Below are 21329 nucleotides of genomic sequence, written 5' to 3' on the forward strand. Positions count from 1 at the left end.
TATCCGCTTCAGATTTAACATTTGGTATACCCTTTCTGATCATTTTGGAGAAATAATTTTTAAAAGGTATATGTTTCATGACTAAAAGGCACGTTGCCACTTGTTTCACCGTGTGAAATGCCAGGAGTTAATATCATTTTCGACATTTTCAGGTCATAATAAAAACTTAAAAAAAATTCTGCTTCTGCTATCAAAAAAAATAATGCTTCTAGAATATCAATCACAGAAAAACTTTTCAACAAAAAAGCGGATCAAAAGTCTCTTCTATGTAGCCAAAATATGTTAAACATAAACACACTTTCATGTTAAGTACGTACTTGAATTCTGTGTAAACAAACAGTGAACCTGTAAACAGTTTTTCTGTGAATGAATTAAAAAAAAAGTTGAGTTTATTTAGTCAGATTGTTTAATTGGGCTCAAAGATGAAGAAATAATGTGAACATGTATACATGAGTAATTTATGATTTTTTTGTAAATGTTGAACGTTTGCACTTGCTCTAGTGTATCTTTTAACTGGAAATTCTTTCAAATTTTCTCAAAATAAACATCAATCTTATATAATCCTTTTTAAAGGACAGGCTCTTGTGTCTGTTCATCCTCAATGGATTTTGTTGTTGCTCTGTAAATTTAAAGGCACCCGAAACATTTTCAGTTAAGCACATTTGTACATGTTCGAAAAATGTTTCTAGGGGTATTGGATGATAAAATTGTGTGTAAATCTTCCCACTTTCTTTTTGCAAATGTCCGCAAAGAGTCATACCATAATTTTATATGCATCAGTACTAAATTCATATTTTCAGAAAACAATTTCTGCTGAACTTAAGATAGTTTTTTTTTAAATTGTTTAAATGGTATTGATTTGATCGGCAAAATATCAATCTGGGTGTCATTCATTACTATGTGCTGTACAAATGATCTAGGAATCAAGAAGAAAAAAAAAACACATCTAGGCTTCATATCGCTACCACATGCATTGAAATTATGCTTGGTATAGAAATGCGCGCCCAAATATTTCAACTAATCAGTATGCTATGCCATAGTTACCATCCTCTCTTGGTGTTTGCTTGCGACGCCTTGGACGACCATGGAGACAAATAACAAATCGCCCGGCGCCCGAAGTAAAGAAAATCTCCGAAAATGGATGTCATGACTTTAATTTGATTCAAAAAACTACAAATTTAATTATAACGGACAACTGATGCCACTTTTTGTTATTTTTATTCAATATAAACCGATTCGCATGCCCACAGAATATTCTAAAAATAATTTCATTTGAATCGGTTAGCTAATTCTGGAGGAGTAGTACTACAAACACCGTTACAAGAGAATTTTATATAATAGATAAAATCAACACTACAGAATTTAAATTAAGATATCGTATATTTTATACATTTCAGAAATCGTTTAGAAATTCGGAAACATATTCAAAGTTAAATTTCAAAATTACAAATATAGAGTAGAATTTGAGTTAATCTTCTAAGTTTTGTTGAATGAAAAATATCCCAAATTATATTAGAAAAATCATGAACTGGATTTTCATTATGGAAAATATTTCCTGTTAAGGAAACATGTGCCTGATCTTCACCTAAAAATCTGCACAAAATTCTAAATTTTCTCGGTGTATTGTTTAACATCATTAATATTGCAGTTTTTTAAGCAAAATTTCAAAATTTAATCATAAAATTAGTTCAAGTGTGCATCAAGAAAACTTGATTCGAAAAATGTTTTGTCTTCTATTAATTTTTGAAAGATTTTATTTATTTTCATCAAATTTTAGAATCTTGGTATTTGCAAAATAGATTTGAGGCTTAGGCTTGTTGGATTTGACCTTAGAATAATTTTTTTTTAACAAATTGAAGGCTACCATAAAAAGAACTAATTTTAGGCTCAAATCAAATAACTTTGATTTAGCATACTCTTAAACAGATTCAAAAATTTTAACAATCGATTAAAGAAAATTCCATAAATTGTTCCTAAAAGTTGAATGAAAAAATTTTGCCCACCCTTTATGCAAAGGACCACTTTTCTTATGTTAAGATTTAATACGAAAACTATTTATGAGTACTAAGTAAGAAATATAATATGTTTTTTTTTTATTCGTGCGTTGTTGGGGAAAAAAATTATAGGTGAAAATTTGTCACCAAACCCCCCCCCCCCCCCCCCCCCCCATGAGTCGGTTCTTCCTACGGCCCTGATCCCGATGCTTCAAAGCCCGGGAAAAAATACACTTAAAGCGCTCTTAAAGCTCAACCTTTGACTCTTGAATATTCGAGACCATATGATGAAACATTGAACAGGAAAAAAGTTTTAGCTAATGCTAACTCTTGATGTGTTTTAAATTTATGAACGAATCAACTTACCTCATCAATGAAGGTGGCAATGGTATATCCAAGAATAACCGCATCATTACTCTCGACATCCAGATGTGGGATGCCCACGTTGGACGATTCCCACAGTTCTTGTTTGTAGTTATCCATTTTCCAAGCGGCCGATCCGATATCGAACAGGATAATCTGCGGATTTCCATCCACCAGCCAGCGGCCACAGTGCACCTTGTAGCCTTGGTTCCGCATGTTGGTCACCGCCCGATACAGAGGACCATTGCTAGGGAACTCGCACGCCTCCACCTCAGTCCTGGCCGAGGCTTCCATGTACGGTCCCATCAGGCAGTACTGATCGCCCAGCTCCTCGGTGGACACGAAAGCCTTCGACCGGATGACGGTGTAAATTCCACCGACTAAAAAGATAGGAAAATTAACACTACGATTGAAGGTTCAAGAATCACTAGGCTTACCTTTGTTGGCGACCTCCCATGCGACCTCGAACGTCCATCGGTTCTCAGTGTTGGCGGAATAGCCGCGATCCAGGAACGCCAACAGATCCGTTGCGGACTCCGCGCGAGAAAATCGTCGGCTCATTCTGAGCGCTGCAAAAGCAAACAGTGCCAATCGAAATTACGAATTAATTAACACCTATAAATACAAGGTCAAGGTGATGCTCCAAAATGTGGTGCAGTTCTTCTGGGATACTGCAATCAAGCAAGACGTAATTTGGCGATAATCGTGAATCAATGAACGAGAGGAGTACGAGGGAGCTAAATAGAAGGCAGTGAAAGCAAAACAACCGCGAAAACAAGATGCTATTTTTGGCAGAATTCTTATGATCACTGATCGAAGACTGAGTAGGACGTGAGATTCGTGAAAACTCTTCCCCCCATGATTTTCGGGGAAAACGTGTCTAGGTTTTTCCCCATCAGCTGATTAGAGCTGTATCTATTCATATGAAAAAGAAAGATCGCTGAAGCGGAAAACGATGGCTACATTTGCGCGTGGTATTCCAAACTACACCTAAAATGATAAGGATAAATTAATATCTGAAGTAATGAGGTATCATTTTGCCCGAATAAAGGTGGTACAATGCCAAAATTTGGGTCTCAATTTCCATATGTGAATACCTTAGTTATGCCAAGTGCAGGTTTCACTGAAACCTTAATGATACCTCGTTTAGCCAACGTTTCAAAGCCAGTTCCGAGAGCATAATGATGCCACTTTTAGGTATATCACCAAATTTTGGTATCATTCAGCTCTTAACACTGCACAGAAAAATATGCTAAACGAGGTATCATCAAGCTTTCAATAATATTTAAACTAGTCGTATCTGTGCTGCTCTTATCTATATGAAATTTTGAGACCAAATTTTGTTATTGATCCACTTTTATTCAAATAAAATAATGCCTAATTTTGCTCACAAGGCATGATAGCAAAAATTTGTATAATTTTACCTGTTTGCTCACAATTGATCAGAGTACCGTAACCAAATCCGCCTTAAAGTCGGCATTTGAATTGCGTTTCAAACGACAAAAACAAGAGCTAAAACGCATGTATTTAGAAAGCAACATTTGTTATCCCCAACTAGTCATTGCCTATCCAAAGGCGTTTTAAATTTGTTCGTACTGAAAGAGCAAAATTTGTTCTCGAGAAACAAAGCAAAAAGAGCAAATTACTCAAAAACTTCAATAAAATGTCTGAACTACGTCTGAACTATGTCTGAAATTCAACTTATTTTGGTTACAGATTGTTTTTGTTGATGATATCAAAGTCTGCTCGAAAAGGCCCAATGTAATGCAGAACATTTTAAGAGATGAAAAACTGAAAATCTCTATGATAAAGATTTTCAAAAAAAAAGTAGAATACGATGTTAGCTAATTCAAAACAGTTAGATTAGTTTTATAGATGCAAAGTAAGAAAAAACATCGCGTCAATTGAAATAAAATAGCTTTCATGGTTGATAAAATTTTCTTAATTGCTCTAACTGATCTTATTTTTATGAAAAAAAAACATTCATTAAATATCATTAAGGGTGACCAAAGCAGCAAAAAGCTCGAACTGAACTTACTGAAAAAAATTTTTCCAGGAAAATTATGTTACATCACTTTTTATGATCAAAATGATAAAAAATGTTTAATTCTGCTGAATGAAGAAAAGAAAATTGGAATAGTTTGTAAAAATTAAAGAAAGGCTTCAATTCGCTTAGTAGATTTGACAAAGAAAAAACCCTATCATGGAATGATAGGGTCCATTCGATTTATAGTATTACAAATTACAGCAATTACCAAATATTTAATGTTCCCTTTTTTCGTGATTAATTGTTTTTAGTATGATTATTAAAAAACATAAATGGCTCGTATGGCCTATTGGAAAAAAAATCAGAATATATTATGTCATAAAATGATTAAATGATTTACAAAAACTTTAGTTTTATTGTTCATAAAAGTTAATTAATTGATTTTGATTTTGCAGCTAAGTAAATTTATTTGACGTATTAACGGGCGGAATAGAAACACATCATAACCCAAAGATACAAAATTATCGTTTAAAAAAATCAGGTGCATTAAAATGTTTAATAAATAAGCCAAACTTTTCTATCGGGCTTAACGCCTGAATTTATATAAAAAAGATCATTGATTAGGGGTTTAACCCCCCCATGAAGATTTTTTCCAAGGAAAATTTTCACCGTAGTAAAGGAAAATTACTTGATCTCAATTGTATTTGAAAATAAGTATTAACAAGCAGGTCAGAAATTTTTCTTGCCTCCGGCGGAATTGAGTTAAATCACCCATGGCTTGGGACATTTCGATCAACGACACTTTTCCCGATGTCGGCCGTAAATAAATATTTGATGTTTACGAATTAAAACTAACTTTGATTCTTATTAACAATTTATCTTTTTCTTAGGAACTCAAAACTTGACATACAAAAACCCTACCTCTTCAGAATGGGTTTTTATTAAGAAGTGTAACTAAATAAGAACCGAGTTTGAGACGAACCATTATTTTTATTTAAAAAAATGGTTGGTTTCATTACAAGTATTATGCTGATATGAAATATTCTTCAAGAAAAAAATTTCAGACTAAATTTAATTTCGTGTTTTTGTTCCTCTAAATGCTCAACACAACTCATGATTTACACAAGGCTACAAAATTTACTTTTTTCTGAGGTGCAATGAATTCTAAAGGTAATTTTGACTTATTTGGGACCCTGAATCTGAATATGCAATATTTCTATAAGCTTTTGTTCTTGAAATGACTTTTAAGAGTAAGCAAAAAGTATTTGAGAAATTTCTGCACATTTTTTACAAAAACTTTAATTAAAAACATATCATTCGAAAATAAAAGTTTAAAATGTATTATCAACTATCCTCAAGACCTCAAGTAATTTTGAGTATTGCGAAAAAAGTTATGGAAGTTTAATGTTTTTTTTTTACCTTTTCTTATTTTTCAAATTTTAAATAAGATTTCAACAAAACTGAATTTTGGATATTTTTAGGCATACGTGTAATATTTTTGCAGGTTTCAACAAATATGATAAATGAAATCAAGTTTTTTTTTACACTTTCTTCAGTTATGTCAAAAATACTTGTAATGATATCTTTCCATTTTTCTTAAATTGTTGAATTTTACTTTTTTAGATCATGTATCATTTTCATCATAATCTTATTCCTTAATTGGATGAAGTAAGATAAACAGAATCAGAATCAGATCTTTTCATATATGTAGGTTTGTTGGCTAAACAGTTATCAATGTTTTATTTTACTTAAAACTGATACATTTTAAATCTCCTTATCACCAAAACTAAAAGTGTTCGACCAAATTTGATAAAAAATTCGAGCTCAGAACGCTAAAATCATTAAAAAAAACACCAAAATACTGTTGCCTTGGGTCATCAACTAAATTATGTAAAAGCTTATGGTGAAACGTGTTTTTTAAAAAAAATCTTCTTAAATATTTAAAAACACTTATTTTTTCATTTTGATATTTTGTTCAGATTTTCAAATAAATTTACCGAGTTTTAAAGTACAGTTATTTTTGCATGTTTCAATTAACTTACCGAATTGTAATTGTCAATGTTATTAAATTTAAGAAATAATTTTATCAAATTAATTTTTGTGTTTTATGAATCGATTATGAGTTTTAAATTAATCTCAAAAAGTTTGAAAAATGATTGAAAACATTTCCTTGCCAGTATAATTGAACATGTAGTTATAATTTCGAACTTCAAAAGTGAACTTTTTAAGGCGATGATTTTAATAACTGGAGGAATTTTTTTTTATAAAAAATGTTTTATCTCTGACTTTTTTCACTGGCACTTTTCAAATAATAATAAATATATTCTTTCTTCTATCAAATTAAACTAATCCATCAATCATTGAATAAATTCTCCAAAATTCAAAATTAATTTTTTTCAGTTATCAAAAATTTACATTTTTAACGTTATTAAATATTTTTTGGTTCAAATTTAAAACACTACAGCGGAATTTTCTATCAACCCTTCAGTTGAAAATTAAAACTAATCATGGTTAGTTTTTAATTTTTTTCCTTTTTTTATAGGAATTAAACCCATTAAGGTCATTCTTCCTCGCTTAGTTAGTTTTTATCTTTTTTTCAAAAACTCTGTGTTTTGGAAAAGATAGTTTTAAATTTGCCTAGAAATTCTTTTGAAACAAATTTCTAGTTCGGAATGAAGTACATCGTTTTGAAATAAATTATCAATGACTTACCAAAAATTTTAAACTTTCATTAGTGTTAGGGCGTGAAACACCCTACAAACAATACCGCTGGGCTCACTGCTGGCAGCCTATCTGTCAGCCGATCGACGCGCCAACCAGCGGGTAGATTACAACAACAACAACCAATCACTTTATGTTTTGTTTTGTAAACGTTTAGTCGCGACGTATTTTATCCCGTTCAAATAAATCGTCTTTTTAATATGTAGTGTTTAGTAACTACGTGCGTTTCTATTCTCTTGTATCCGTGCTACCCCAGTTTACAAAAATTAGGGGCCGTTCATTAATGATGTCATGCAAAATTGGGTAAAAATAGACCCCCTCTCCCCCCCTTGTCACATATTGTCACAATTTCCGTCACCCCCTTTATTGTATTACGTCACGTTTTTAGAAACCCCCTTCCCTCCCTAAGGGATAAAATTTTCAACTCTTTAGAAATTTGATTCAAAATGTATTTTTCAAATTATCAGTTTTAATCAAAGAATTGAAAAAAAGGTTACCAACTTTTAACAAGCCTTCAATCATTGCTTAGAACACATTTCAATCATAAGTTCGAAGATTATGTTGATGACTTTCCATATCAATGACCGGGAAAGTCGAGGCAGTAGCTGCAGCATCAGCGACGATGTCTGAGAAACCATTCAAATCTATTTCCACTTCTTCAATCAATTCGCAGTCCAAATCTTCTTCATAGGTTAGAATAGCCAAGCATTCCTGTTCACGTTTTGCCACAATTTTAGTGTGGCGGACTTTCCTGAGTGTTGCAGTGGAAGTGTTCTTTTGAACTTTCTTACGCTCATAAAGTTTAATTAGTATAATTTTATTGAAATTAGGATAAAATTATTTGTTATTGTTTTGCCTTTTTTTGCAACAATATGTTATGTCACGTTTAAGCTGACCCCGCCTCCCCCCATGTCACAAATTGTCACAAAAATCGAAACCCCCTCTCCCCCCCTAATGCGTGACATCATTTATGGACGGCCCCTTATGATATGATTTAAAAATTTTGTTTTTTTACCAGTACTTTTTTTTTAGTTTGTGTAATAATCATGAGTGCGAAATGGTGTTAGAAATTCCTTTTCTTTTTTATTGTTTATTTTTGATATTGTTATTATTTTTAGCTAAATTTGAATTTCAAACCACCCCCCCCCCCCCCCATGAACGGGCCCTTCGCACGGGCCTGATCCCGACCATTCACTCAACATTTGATGCATAGAATCTAAAGATTGTTCTGAAACCCTGTTTCCCAAATTTCGAGACGACAAATCTTAAAGAACTTTATTTCATGCCAACAGCGAACCCCTTGCTTTTAATAATAATCTTGTCAAAATATTGAACAGCAGGAAAACTTCGACCCTTAATCCCAAAAAAAAACTCAAAGTCGAAGGTTGGAAGTCCAGAAATATTACTTTTCATGTGTTATTTTCTCAGAAATTCAAATCTGCCGTCGAACTAGATCAGAGACATTCGAGTGAAGCTTTATTTGGCTCGTATTATCCAGAAAAATAAACATTCATAACTTCGTGAAACTTAATTTGATCAAAACAGTTTTCAACCGGAAATTTGTTGGAAAAGATTTCGAAGTGAAATGAATGTTTTTTGAAGATTGATGAAATGCTACAGAGGTTACATTCATTACAAATATTCCCACTTTCATGAAAATGATGTTCAAAATACTTTTTAACTTTTTGAAAACTTTTCAATAAATTAGACGAACGATCTGAAACTTTGGGCGTGGTTGAGTCCATTTTTATTCATTGAGTAAAAATCGATCGACTTCCAAGTGAGTCCTAAAGCAATATTTTTTTTTAAATCCCATTTTCTTCATAAGGGTAAAGGGGGGCACCTTTCACCTGTAAATAGGTATTAAAAAAAATACCTTTCAGTTCCTTCTATGGAACTCCAATGACACTAAATTATAACAGACATATAAAGGACATATAAAGAAAAAAGCTTAATACTGGGCAAATAACTAAGGTCAAATAGCACTTCACTCAGATGGCTTCGGTTAAATTCAGCGGCAGATTTGAGTTTCGAAGGAAATTTCACGTGTGATAAATGCTATTCCAAACTCTCAAACCGACGGCTTCCTGTTTTTTTTTCGATTAAGGGTTCGAATTTTCCCATTGTGTATTGGACGGTTTATATGGAAGACCCCCCCCCCCCCCCCAAATGGGCCGTCTCCAAATTGGATTTCATTTGAACTAGAAGTTCAAGCCTTAAGAAGGTTTTTAAAATGTGCTATCATTCTAAAAAATCGGACAACATTAAGCAAGACACGAAATGTGCCTGTGCAACTATTGGGCACAGACAAGCTGTTTAAAATCATTTTTTTTTATTTTTACGTCACTTTTTTCTAACACTTGAACTTTTGGACCTTGTTGACCAATCCTGTGTTTTTGTGCAATCGACAAAAAAATCGAGCGAATCCAGTTCAAATGACTAAAATACAGCATTAAAACCAAAATCATGTGCTTAGCGGGGCAACAATTAGAAAATCACCCAATTTCAAGTTTGTTTAAAAAAATTGAAAACTCCAGAAAAATTTACATCGTTGTATACTCTGGACAACTGTGTCGAAAAAAGTTATGGCAATTTAACTACGATTCTGTAAAAAACTTTAGATCAATAATCATTTGGAAGCAGCTAAAACAATATTCTCTTCATACCAAATTTATTTATATTGCATTGGTAACGTTCTTCAAGAACGCTTATCTGAATCAGAATCTTGCTGTAACCTTAGAGTTAATCTTATGTTAATCCTTAAAAACTTATGCTCGTTTTGAGAAAAAAGACGTCTTTCAAATCTTTTTTTTGTATTGTGTTGCTTGTTTTGAGAAATAGGACGTTTTCAAAAGATTTTTTGGTTGGATCCAATGAATTGAAAATGAGGCTAAAGTTTGATTTTTTCCAATGTAAGTCAGTAAACTTTGTAAAAGATTTCCACGGAAAAACAGCGTGACATTTGAGGATATAGCTGGATAACGAGACGGACGGATTACAACCCTTATATATTGGTCAAAGTTGTTTTAAAAATATTTATAACTTTATTCATTACTAAAAGTTATTCTATTTTTAAATATCTCAAATTTTTTTTTAACAATATGAATCTAATGAAAATTGGCATAGTTTTCTGAGTATTGTATGATAGCTTACTCAGCCCATTTATGGGTGCCCAATGGACGCTGCAAGTTTTTGTAAGGATTTTTTAAATTTATGACTTTTTTACACCTCCCATAATTTTATTTGTTTTTTTAAATATACCGCAAAAAAATATCAATAAACATTTTGAAGGAAATTCATTCAGTCCTGAATTATTTAGTGTGATGATTTTATCTTGGTATGAAAATTTACATGGGGAAACATGATTTTTAAATAAAAAATCAGAGATGAACTGATATTTTAATGAAATATAACTTTTGATGATAAATATTCCTTGATTTTTGCAGTAAACATCATGTGAACAAACCACATACCTAACTTTTACCTTAGAAAAGATATTAAATGTTCTTTATTTTTATATTTTAGTGTTTTGGAAAGCTATAAGTTCAACCGTAGGATGAAAAATCGCAAAAAACTATTTTGCATAGCCAATGAAGTTGTTATTGATGTACCCGTGGCAAAGACATGTCATAAAAAAATCTTTCAATAAAATAGCAAAAAAGTGCTAACATTATAAAATATTTCTCAATGGATTAAGATTTATTGTTTTGAAATGTTTAGTTATAACTTTTTTCATAAAAAACAGAGCTTTTTCTAATGTTTATTTTCTCAAGAATATTGTTGAGCTTTTGAAATATGTAGTCAGGGTCGAATTAATGTGGAAAATTTATAAACGTTTCATTTATTTTTAATCCTGTTTTTTAATCGATCATGTTTTTTTTATTAAGGAGAAGGGTAGGGTCTAACGGGTATAAAAAAACATCATTTTCACGATTTTTTTCTAGAGCTATCGTTCAAACAAATGTACTCAAATTTTTTGCATTATACAAAGCATTGTTAAAAGAACAATTATGAATTTTTTCGTAGAAAAATATTGAAAAATGAGCCGGTGACGGAGCATTTTCGAGGATGCCTTTTAGAAAACAGGATTTGCGGTGGACACTATATCTCAGCACAGAATCATCTGAAGTCAAAAAATCAGAGCAAAATATTTTTAATAGATGTTTTTCTGGACCCCAACGTTTTTATTTAACTTAAAAATATTTTTATGAAATTTTTGTGGCTGTTTGAAGTAAAAACTATGATTTTTCACTTAAAAATCCGCCATTTTTCACCTGTAAAATCTCCCCAAAGTAAAAAAATCAAAAAAGAAAAACGTTGGGGTCTGGTATTTTATATGTAGAAAATATGTTCCAAATTTGAAAAGAATCGGATAAGTAGTTTTCAAATGACGATGTCCACGGACTTTAAAAATGTGCTTTCGAGAAAAACGCGTTTGAAGTTTCTGCTCTTGCTTTCTTGCAGTATTAGATAGGAGGAGATAAAGGCCTATAACTTCTACAGTTTTGCTTCAATTGACTTGAAAATTTGACACAACATTCTTGAAATGTTTTACAATAAGAAAATAAAAAAATAAAAAAATCGATTTTTTGAAAGTGTTAGACCCTACCCCCCCCCCCCTTAATATATGTTAACCCTTCGTTTCATAAAGTAACAAATTTGCAACAATTAATGTATGGAAAAAGTGAAAAATCGTATTTTTATGTTATGTTTTATAATTTTTGTAAGGTGTTTTATAAATGATGTATAATACCGTAAATGTATTTATTGGAAACCTATTCACAATTTCTCTCTAGGACAGCTACAAGCGTCCTATGAAGCCAAGTTTTGAAACAGCAATAAACTTCTATGATTGCTTTTTTATTTGGCACTTGGTGCATGCTATAAAACATTTTTATATCTGAAATTATAAAACATTTGAAAAAGTCTTGAAATACCTAGTTACAAACTTGTTTTGATTTATAAAAGCCTTTTCAAATTATAACGTAGTATTCGTGTTCTTATATGGTCTTCACAAGTAGCTTTTGTTTTATAAATGTTACTGAATAACTAATGGAGGCCTCTTTAAACCGGTTATATGAAACAAATCCCGCTATAGGCCAAATAAAGCATAGGCCAAATAGGCATTTGGCCAACTAAAGGGATTATAAAAGAAAATTATGCAGAAACAACCAAAATGTAAACAATAATATATATTTCGGTGGCAAAAGGAGAAATAAATGTTTTTTGCAAATGAATGGAGCAACAACGAAAGAAATTGACTTCGTCAAGCGTCAGAAAAAATAATTGGCTTGCTGCACAGTTTTAATTATTTGCTGGAAGTGTACATCTTAGTGGAATTTCCTGATTGTCAGCTTAGTAATGAACATTTCAACATTTGTCTTGGTCCGTAATAATTGAAGTTTACCGATAATAAAACAGTGAATCCATGAATATATTTAATTGTCTCTCAAGAATATTAGAACAGTGTGATAAAGTGATAAGGGAATAAAAAAAATCTTTGCATAATTCGACAAATTGTGTTCAATTATTTTTATCATCTGCCGCCAACATCCTTTGAATTATAAAGGTTTCATAAGGTGCTTGTACTGTTCTTACCAATATATTTTCAAGGGGGCCTCTAGGGTTTTCGTATTTATAAGATTCTTTTAAATGACTTTAAAAAACTCATCAAGCCTGAAGCGGTTTTGTAGAAAAAACTTATAGATTGCTACATAGCTTTTTTGGTTCAAAGATTCCCGTTCAAGCTACCTTTTACAACTCAATACACTTTTATAAGACAAAAAAGTTTTGTTAAAGTGAATAAGTTTGATTGGCAATTTATAGATAATAATATCGTTTTGTAAGTGTCCAATAACAACTATTAAAAAAATTATAATATCGCCATTTTCATGGCCAATATTAATGATGAATTTGCTAACGACTGTTTATTATTATAAAAAGTATTCCTCATCTTATTCATGCTTTATGAGAGAAAGAGTATAAAAAAAATTGTTGAACGAGCACAAATAGTTCAAGTTAAAAAATCATAATTTTGATATCTATTTTATTGCATTTTAATTGATTTAAGAAGCAATTTACAGCAGGCCCATTATTTTTTTAGAATTTTCTCATAAATATTTGTGGTAAACTTGAAAGCGCATGTTGATTAATGGTTGGAATCGAAAATTCTGATTGATAAAATCATGTTGAATTACCTAACAGAATAATGACAAACAAATTTTATATTTGTGCTTTCGATTTTATAATTTATTTGAATGAGATTCATTTGTTTTAAAAATTATTATTAAGAATCAAATGCCGGAGCATAATTTTTTGTAGTAGAAAATAATATAATAAAAAGGATTTATAAGCAAAATTCATACAGAACTTTTAAAGTTGATTTGGCTTGTCAAGGTTTTATAATTTGCTCTACAGAACCTACTGCAGTAGGGCCTTTTTGTGCTACTAACCGTTGTATTGGAGTTTTATAGATTCTTACATATCTGAACGCGGTTTTATAGTTTTAATTTATAGTTGGCATGTAGTTCATTATAAAACCTAAATTGTTACTTGGGCGTATTACCAGGTTATCAGAAACTGGTTCAGAAAGTAAAAGGCCGAAAAATCAATTTTATTTTTAAAATACTCATAACTTCTGACAGCTTTCCCTTATTTTTGTGTTTCACTGATGTTTGGAATTGTCAAGAATCCATCTATCCAGCAATGTATAGATATGTTGGGGTCCAATTAAAGTTTTTACCGCCATCTCAGATCTTCCGGTAGAAAAAAATCTTACTTTTAAAAAACGACACCCAACTTTGGCTTCGGAAAGCTGTATTTCATTTCCCAATGAACCGATTTCCAAAACTTAAATTTAATTTTTTTGTTGTTAATTTGATCATTATTTTCATAGAACATACTTGGTGTGTCAAAATTCCCAGTTCTTCAGTATTTTGGAATAATGATAAAGATGTTTGAAATGTGCGCTTCGGGTCATATTGACCCGAACAGCTTTGGAGGGTTAAGGTGGCCACTATACCCTTATCTCCCCTAGCTCAAGAAAATGAACAACGAATTTCTAATTATAAATATGACTGTAATGAGGGTTTAATACTGACATTCTAATTTCAAATAAAAACTAGAGTCCCAAAAATTTCCGGTTGTTTTTAGAAAAATAAAGCTGATTTCCAGCAATTGAGATAGGATTGTTTCCAGCAATTGGGTTTGCTGATCGCTTTCAGCAATTCAAATTCCTGGAAATTTAGCTGGAAAGTCAGCTTAACAAAAACCAGCAAAATTTTACTGGTTTCCAGCAAAAATGATTTTGCTGTGCAGGGTAACGGTTTTGAAGCATTTTGAAAAAGTACCAAAATCATTTTTAAAAAGTACTTCAAAGTACTTTGAAGTACAATTTGTACTTCAAAGAAAGGTTCAGTTATGCATTGCTTTGAATGTGATTATTGCACATTTATCCGAACTCAATTTGATTATTTAAATATCTTACCATTGAGGTTTTTGGTAAGTTTACGGTTAAGTTTGCCTTTCAAATTCATCATTTTTAAGGCAGTAGTATCGGGTGGCTCCTCGACTCAAGAATTGCAAAGTTCAACGACCGCCACACTCCGGATTCGGCTGCCGAACTTTTACCCAATCAAAACGGATACGCGTGACGTGTGCGTAGCTGTCAAGGTTACTAGCGATGACCTTGGCCTCTCGCTAATCAACCAACAAACCAAACACCGACCGAATGCTGACTGCAAGCTGCTCTCTCTTTGCTTTGCACCGAATCGCGTTTGCTAAAAAGACCAACAGAACAGTGAGATGTGGCGTGTGAGTTTCCGGATCACACACCTCGCGAAGCGCCACCACCGATCTTTGCCGTTCGATGTACTAGTGATACATTTTCGCGCGGATGCTGCGATCAGGACTGCACTGTATTTGTTTGGTAGCAATTAAAAAAAGTACGCAAATTGGCGATCGCTGCGGATCAAATGTTTGTAAACACACTAGTGGCGAACTATTCCGCTTATTTTGTTATTGCTTAAGCTGCTGGCGACAATCGGAACGTGAGCCAATGCCTCTTATCAGCAATCTGGTCGCCAGATAGATAGTGAAGGATTGTTTTTTAGAGCATTCTGTTGAACGACCAGCCCGGTAGATTAGTAGCAAGAACAACATCCTCTCGAATGCGTTTGTTGCTTCATAATATTTTAATGATCCTTGCTCCTGGCCGGGTGCGGTTATGCAACCTTGAGACTCGGATTGTTTTTGACGTCCCCTATAGGGGACGTTTGGTGACTTTGAGTGGGATGGGTCAAAACGGTTTGGCTGTTTATGGAATTCAACTGACATTTTTCCTAACGACCAACTGTTGGAAGTTGAGGGCATATAAGAGGCTAAAGTGAAAATTTTATACATCCATTTATTGGAAAAGTGTACAATTACCAATAAAGCAAAGATAAACGTTATCTTCTTTCCTTAACGCACTAATCCAGTAGACATCTTCGACCCGTATCGTCATTCAGCGAGAAATGCCCCACATAGTATTCCAATCGGAACAAAACCCATATCGCCTTACGCTCGTGCAGAGAATTGTGTTAATGTCAAATAAAGGTCACTGTCTAACCTTATTCCGGTGTTGATCTCTCGGGGAACGATGTGATTGACCGCTTCCTGGTAACGAGGCAAAGGCAACGACCGCAATCTCACTTCCGGAACCACTCTGCTGGAAAGCTTAAATCTTACACGGAACTCGACTCCAATCCGTCCACAAGGGAGTCAATTTACATTGACTTTCTTGGGCTGCACACACAATAACTTTTTGGCCAAGAAGCACTCGCGCACCTTCCCACAATCTCCAACAACTCTGACTGTCAGAAGAAAGATGAAATTTTTTAGACACCGCGAGAGCACTTCGCCACGACTCACACCGGCGACGAGAGCTAGAGGAATACTGACACGGATGATGGCCACCAAGAGATATTCTCGACGGACTCGACTCCTGAAGGACCATCATCGAAAAACCATGGTACTTCATACATGCGCTTGTGATGGTTGCAATACCGTCAAGGGCTCAATTACCGATCACTTACATCTCGATTCATCGAATACACACCCATTATTTCCCCCTACGCTATATAATACTTCAACCATCATAACGACATCTGACACGTGCTTGCACCAAAGCACCCTAATGAACGTCGTTCAATCATCACTACCACACCATCACCAGACGCCACATGCGCACTGGTTGGAACCGGCTTCTCTCACCGGCTGTCCGGATGATAAACATTTCATCAAACTGGACGCTGACCATAGAAGACGTTTTATTTATATCTTCTACTTTCATTCCCAAAGATACGATCATACGATGTCTTTCCCTCGTTTTAATGCGTCAAACAGAATCATATTTTGTTCTTTCGAATATGTTACGTATTCTTTGATTACATCGATGCAAGAGAACGCAGATATGCGCTTTTCCCTTATTTTGCTTTGAAACATTCCATTACTCGCACCAAAAATGAGCATAAACTTTCGCCCTCGCGTGGTACGTTATTCTATGTTTTATTTTCCAGCTGAGCTTTCAATGTTGCAACGCGAACCTCTATGCTTCTTCTAGAACCGGGCACCAGATGGCAGTGAACGACAAAGCTCGGAAGCTTTACAATGCGCTTCGATATGTTGAATATGTGATACACCCACAACAAGAAGGTTAGAACAGATGTTCCAATTGTCTTTTTGAAATTGAGAAATAAAAAATTATGAAGCTACATTTTTTACCCTTAAGTGCATAAATTATAAAGAGGTAAGCTTTTTTTTAATGTCGGTGGAAATATGTTTTATTACCAACAAACAAAGAAACCAACAAAGAAATTTATGCGAAAATCAGTTTTTTTATTGTGTCAGTTGTTTAAAAAGTATAACAATAATGATGAAATTATCAGGAAAAAAATTGTTTAAATGTGTCAACTGCTTAATATGGCTCTCAAATATAAATGAGAAACTTTTGAGCCGTAATGGTGTGCAGTGGAGTGTCAAAAAAAAGTTTTATGTAAAATCTTGTTCACAATGGCCTTCTTTTACGGTTAAAAAAAGGATAATTAGTCGGTTAGGGTCATATAGACCCGGATTATTATTTTGGCGGTACTTATCTTCAAAACTTCTGAACCGTTTTTCATAAATTATACCATTTTGATACCTTCTACATGTTAAACATCTATTTATGAAAGGAAGAAAATATTACAATTTTGCTGGTGTCTGAAAATTGGTCCGAACGACAAAATAGTCAAAAAAAGATGGTGTTTTCTTATGTCAGGAATGGAAATTAAGAAAAATTGAAAAGTCATTGATTTTCTTCTTGATAATTATAGTTTTTTTTTTCTGAAAAATTAGTTTTAATTTATGAAACTAAGCTGAGAATTTCTTAAATTTTGTTTGTGATATTTTTATCACATAAAGAAACCACGAAAACATACAACGGGAGTTTAAAAAAAATCGCTGAGCCGTATTTCAACATAAAATGGGTTAAATGTGCAGATTTCAAATTATCGAGTTAATTGAAGTATCGTATTTGATTTATTATAATTTAACTAGCAGACCCAGCAAACTTTGTTGAGCCTTTTAATTTCGTAAAAAATTATGTACCTGTAGATAAGCAGAAAGTAGGTAAATAATTATCTATGTTAATAAAACTGGATTTGTACTGTATAATGAGGGGAATCGAGACAGTTTTTGGACTATTTTCGTAATGTTCCTGTCATATTATGTTAACAACTTACATCATCTTGAACGTGAATCAGTGCGTTGCGAAAATACGCATTTTTGAGGAATTGAATCCATAAAAGTCATGCTTCTTCCTATTTTTTGTGTATTCCAATTCCCCGTATTAACCTAATTCGTGTAATTTTAGATTGAAAACGATGCACGAAAACGGAACATCGATTTTGACCTAAAATTCAATCACGGTGTATTTTTCCAATTATGTAATTTTGGGAGCGTGTAAATTTAGATCGAAGTCGATGCACTAAATCCGACGAAGATAGCTGTCGTGTAAAAATACACAGGGATGTAAATTAAAAGTCTTTTCATCGTTAATATTAAAAAATATTCGTAAAAAATTATGGTTTTCGGTGTTACGAGTCTGATTAATGAAAAAAATCATGGGATTTAATTTTCGTGTGGTATATATTTACAAAATAACACCTAACAAAAAAAAAAAACGTTCATCCACTACCACGAACAGGGCTACACAGTATTAAATAATTACATGTTTTAACCTGCAAATAAATGGAACAAGTTATTTCTACTAAATTTACATGACTTATCACGTAATGTAAATTCCCGAAACGAAAAAAATTACATTGTGAATTTACATGACCATAACAATGAAACCGTTCCGGCTCATTATTCCTTTTTAGTTTTTGTATCATTGTTTTTCAACTTCTAGCCATCAGCCTTGTAACAGCACATGACATTGATTAAAAAGATAGTCAAAATGGTTTACCCAACCGAAATTCACGAACTACAGATTATAAGCAGCATTTTCTTGGCGCATCAAATCGAACTTGCTCCTTACCGGTCGGCCGTTCGGTGTTTGTTTGTGAAACGATTCTGCTACAGGGTGTATCTAATTTTTTTCTGCAGTTTCGTTAATACTTTTTGGATGGATGATTTTGAAATATTTTTTTCATTTCTTTTTAAACAAATAGGACGAAGTTTATCCAGTATGTTTTTTAAATAGTATTACTTGATATTTGTTCGTTGTACATTTTAATATTCTTTGCAAAATGATGGAATGTGTAGAAGGGGTAATGAAACTTGTCATTTGTTTGTTTGAATATAATCAATTCTCTACGATTCACTTGTTTAAAAATCTATTAACCTGATTTTATTTGAATTTGAAAGTTTATATTTAAATCCAAGAATAAAGAGAAAAAAAACTACTTGCGCTGAAATTTTGGTAACAACTAATTCAGAATATTGTTGTCCTTATTGTGTAATATTTTATTTAAACCACAAGTATGATTCTTGTTGTGCCATTCATTTTTAATTGTAAGATTTCATATCAACCTTATCGGTTAGAGTTATTCTTATATTTAAAAAGTAGAATAAGGGACAAGAGGTGAACTGTAGTTTTGAACAAAATATCACTTCTTTTCAAAAAAAATTATTAAATTTTATCGATTAATATACTATTTTGAATTGTTTTCCAAAAAAGCAATAAAACATAATTTATATATGTTGTGAAAAGCTTTATAAAAATTTCCCTTTTTATTTTTATAAAAATCGGCAAACAATTAGACACACCCTGTGTACTACTGCAACGTTTTTGATTACAAACATCGTTTCAAGCAAAAGTCATGTAAAAATACAACAAATTGATCCGAATGAGAAACGCATGGTTTTTTTTCAGGGCTGCTTTACACAGAAAAAAAATCTGAATCCTTAATAACACTGAAATTGAAAAACCTTTAATATTAAATGACGTCGAACGCGGTTTGTTGATGTAAATTTACAGATTGAAAAAAGTTGAATCCATAATAGCACTGAATTCGAAGGACATGAATATTACATGACACGGAATGCGATTATTTGATGTAAATTTCCATCACATATGATGTAAATAAAAAGAAGCATCACAAATGACGGAATTTTCAGTGCGAATTAAATATTACACGTCTTAAATATTTACATGTCTTCAAAATTTTAAACGTCTGTTGAAATTCATAGACGTGTAATATTCAACTCGCTCTGAAAATTCCATCACATGTGTTGCTTCTTTTTCGTTACATCATATGTGATGTAATTTTACAAATGTTTTTGGTCATACACAATTCTTAACAACACTGAATAAGAAATTTCTTAAAATTACACGTCATGGAATGTGATGAGGACATTGAATTTTTGTTTAATCAATATTACAAACACTGAACATGATAATGTCATGTAAAATTATGAACTGTCAAGAACAGGACCATAGACAAATGTAAACAAAGTGTCAAGTCAAGTCGTGCACCAAAGTTTAAGCAGTTTTCCCGCGAGTGAGGTTCCCGGAGATCTTCGTGAAGCAGGGATGCGGTTCCGGAAGCGGCTCCACGTGAATCCGGGGAAGAAAGTAGAAGGGTGAAGTAAATCCTAATAAAAAAAATGTGTGCTAAAAAATGTTTGTCGCTAAGTAAAATAAATTAAATAAGTTATAAAAAGGTTTAATTTTTATGAAGAGATGAGAAAATTCCATTGTTGAATCATATAAACAAAAAATAAAACAAAATTAATTCCAATTGGAAAGTTTCTCTTCCAATGTTCAGTGACATTATAATTTACATCATTTTTATGTTACACGTTGCAAAATTTTACATCATTTTTATTTTACACGTTGCAAAATTTCACTGGCGTGTAATTTCCAACTAGCACTGAAAATTCCGTCATATATGATGCTTCTTTTTATTTACATCACATGTGATGTGATTTTACAGATTTTTTTCGTAGTGTGTATAATGTACAACACATATGACTGAATTTTACATAAAATCAAACTTTACATGAAATGTAAAGCTCAGATTTTTTTTCTGTGTAGGCAGAAAATGTTGTATATGACGATTTCTTTATTATTAGTATTTTTACGGATCAGTGTTTTCAGCATGCTCGGATTATACCTGACTACTGTGATAATTGCAGCAAACTTCACATAATTCCCCTGGTCGATTCTCATGGCCGTTTCTATAATTTAATAAGAATTTTAGTAATTTCATATTAAAATACTTTTATTCCCTTCCATATACATACCTACACAGAAAAAAAACCTGAGCTTTACATTTCATGTAAAGTTTGATTTCATTTAAAATTCAGTCATATGTGTTGTATATTATAAGGCAGCCCTGATAAAAAAACCATGCGTTTCTCATTCGGATCAATTTGTTGTATTTTTACATGACTTTTGCTTGAAACGATGTTTGGAATCAAACACGTTGCAGTCGCACACAGGGTGTGTCTAAATGTTTGCCGATTTTTATAAAAATGAAAAGGGAAATTCTTTTAAAACTGCTTACAACAGATATAAACTATGCTGTATTGCCTTTTTGGAAAAAAAATAACAAAAGAGTATATTACTCGTTAAAATTTCATAAACTTTATTGGATAGAAGTGATATTTTGTTCAAAGCCACAGTTCACCTCCCGTATTCATTTTTTTTAAAATATAAGAATAACTCTAACCGGTATGGTTGATATGAAATCCTACAATTAAGAATGAACGGCACAAAAATTAGTCATACTTATGGTTTA

General features: G+C 32.5%; 1 protein-coding gene across 1 annotated transcript in view; it reads right to left on the reverse strand.

The window, feature by feature from the left end:
- Positions 1-16003, reverse strand: part of LOC129755603 (glycogen [starch] synthase) — a 33324-nt gene extending 17321 nt beyond the window's left edge. The window contains exons 1-3 of the mRNA XM_055752175.1: positions 15674-16003; positions 2795-2926; positions 2361-2737 (exon numbers count right to left, since the gene is read on the reverse strand). Of these exons, the coding sequence (XP_055608150.1) occupies positions 2361-2737; positions 2795-2918 (501 nt within the window). The 5' untranslated portion in view covers positions 2919-2926; positions 15674-16003. The remainder of the gene's footprint in view (positions 1-2360; positions 2738-2794; positions 2927-15673) is intronic.
- Positions 16004-21329: the final 5326 nt, after the last annotated feature.

This window comes from Uranotaenia lowii, chromosome 3, assembly GCF_029784155.1.
Source record: "Uranotaenia lowii strain MFRU-FL chromosome 3, ASM2978415v1, whole genome shotgun sequence".
Classification (NCBI taxonomy): domain Eukaryota; kingdom Metazoa; phylum Arthropoda; class Insecta; order Diptera; family Culicidae; genus Uranotaenia; species Uranotaenia lowii.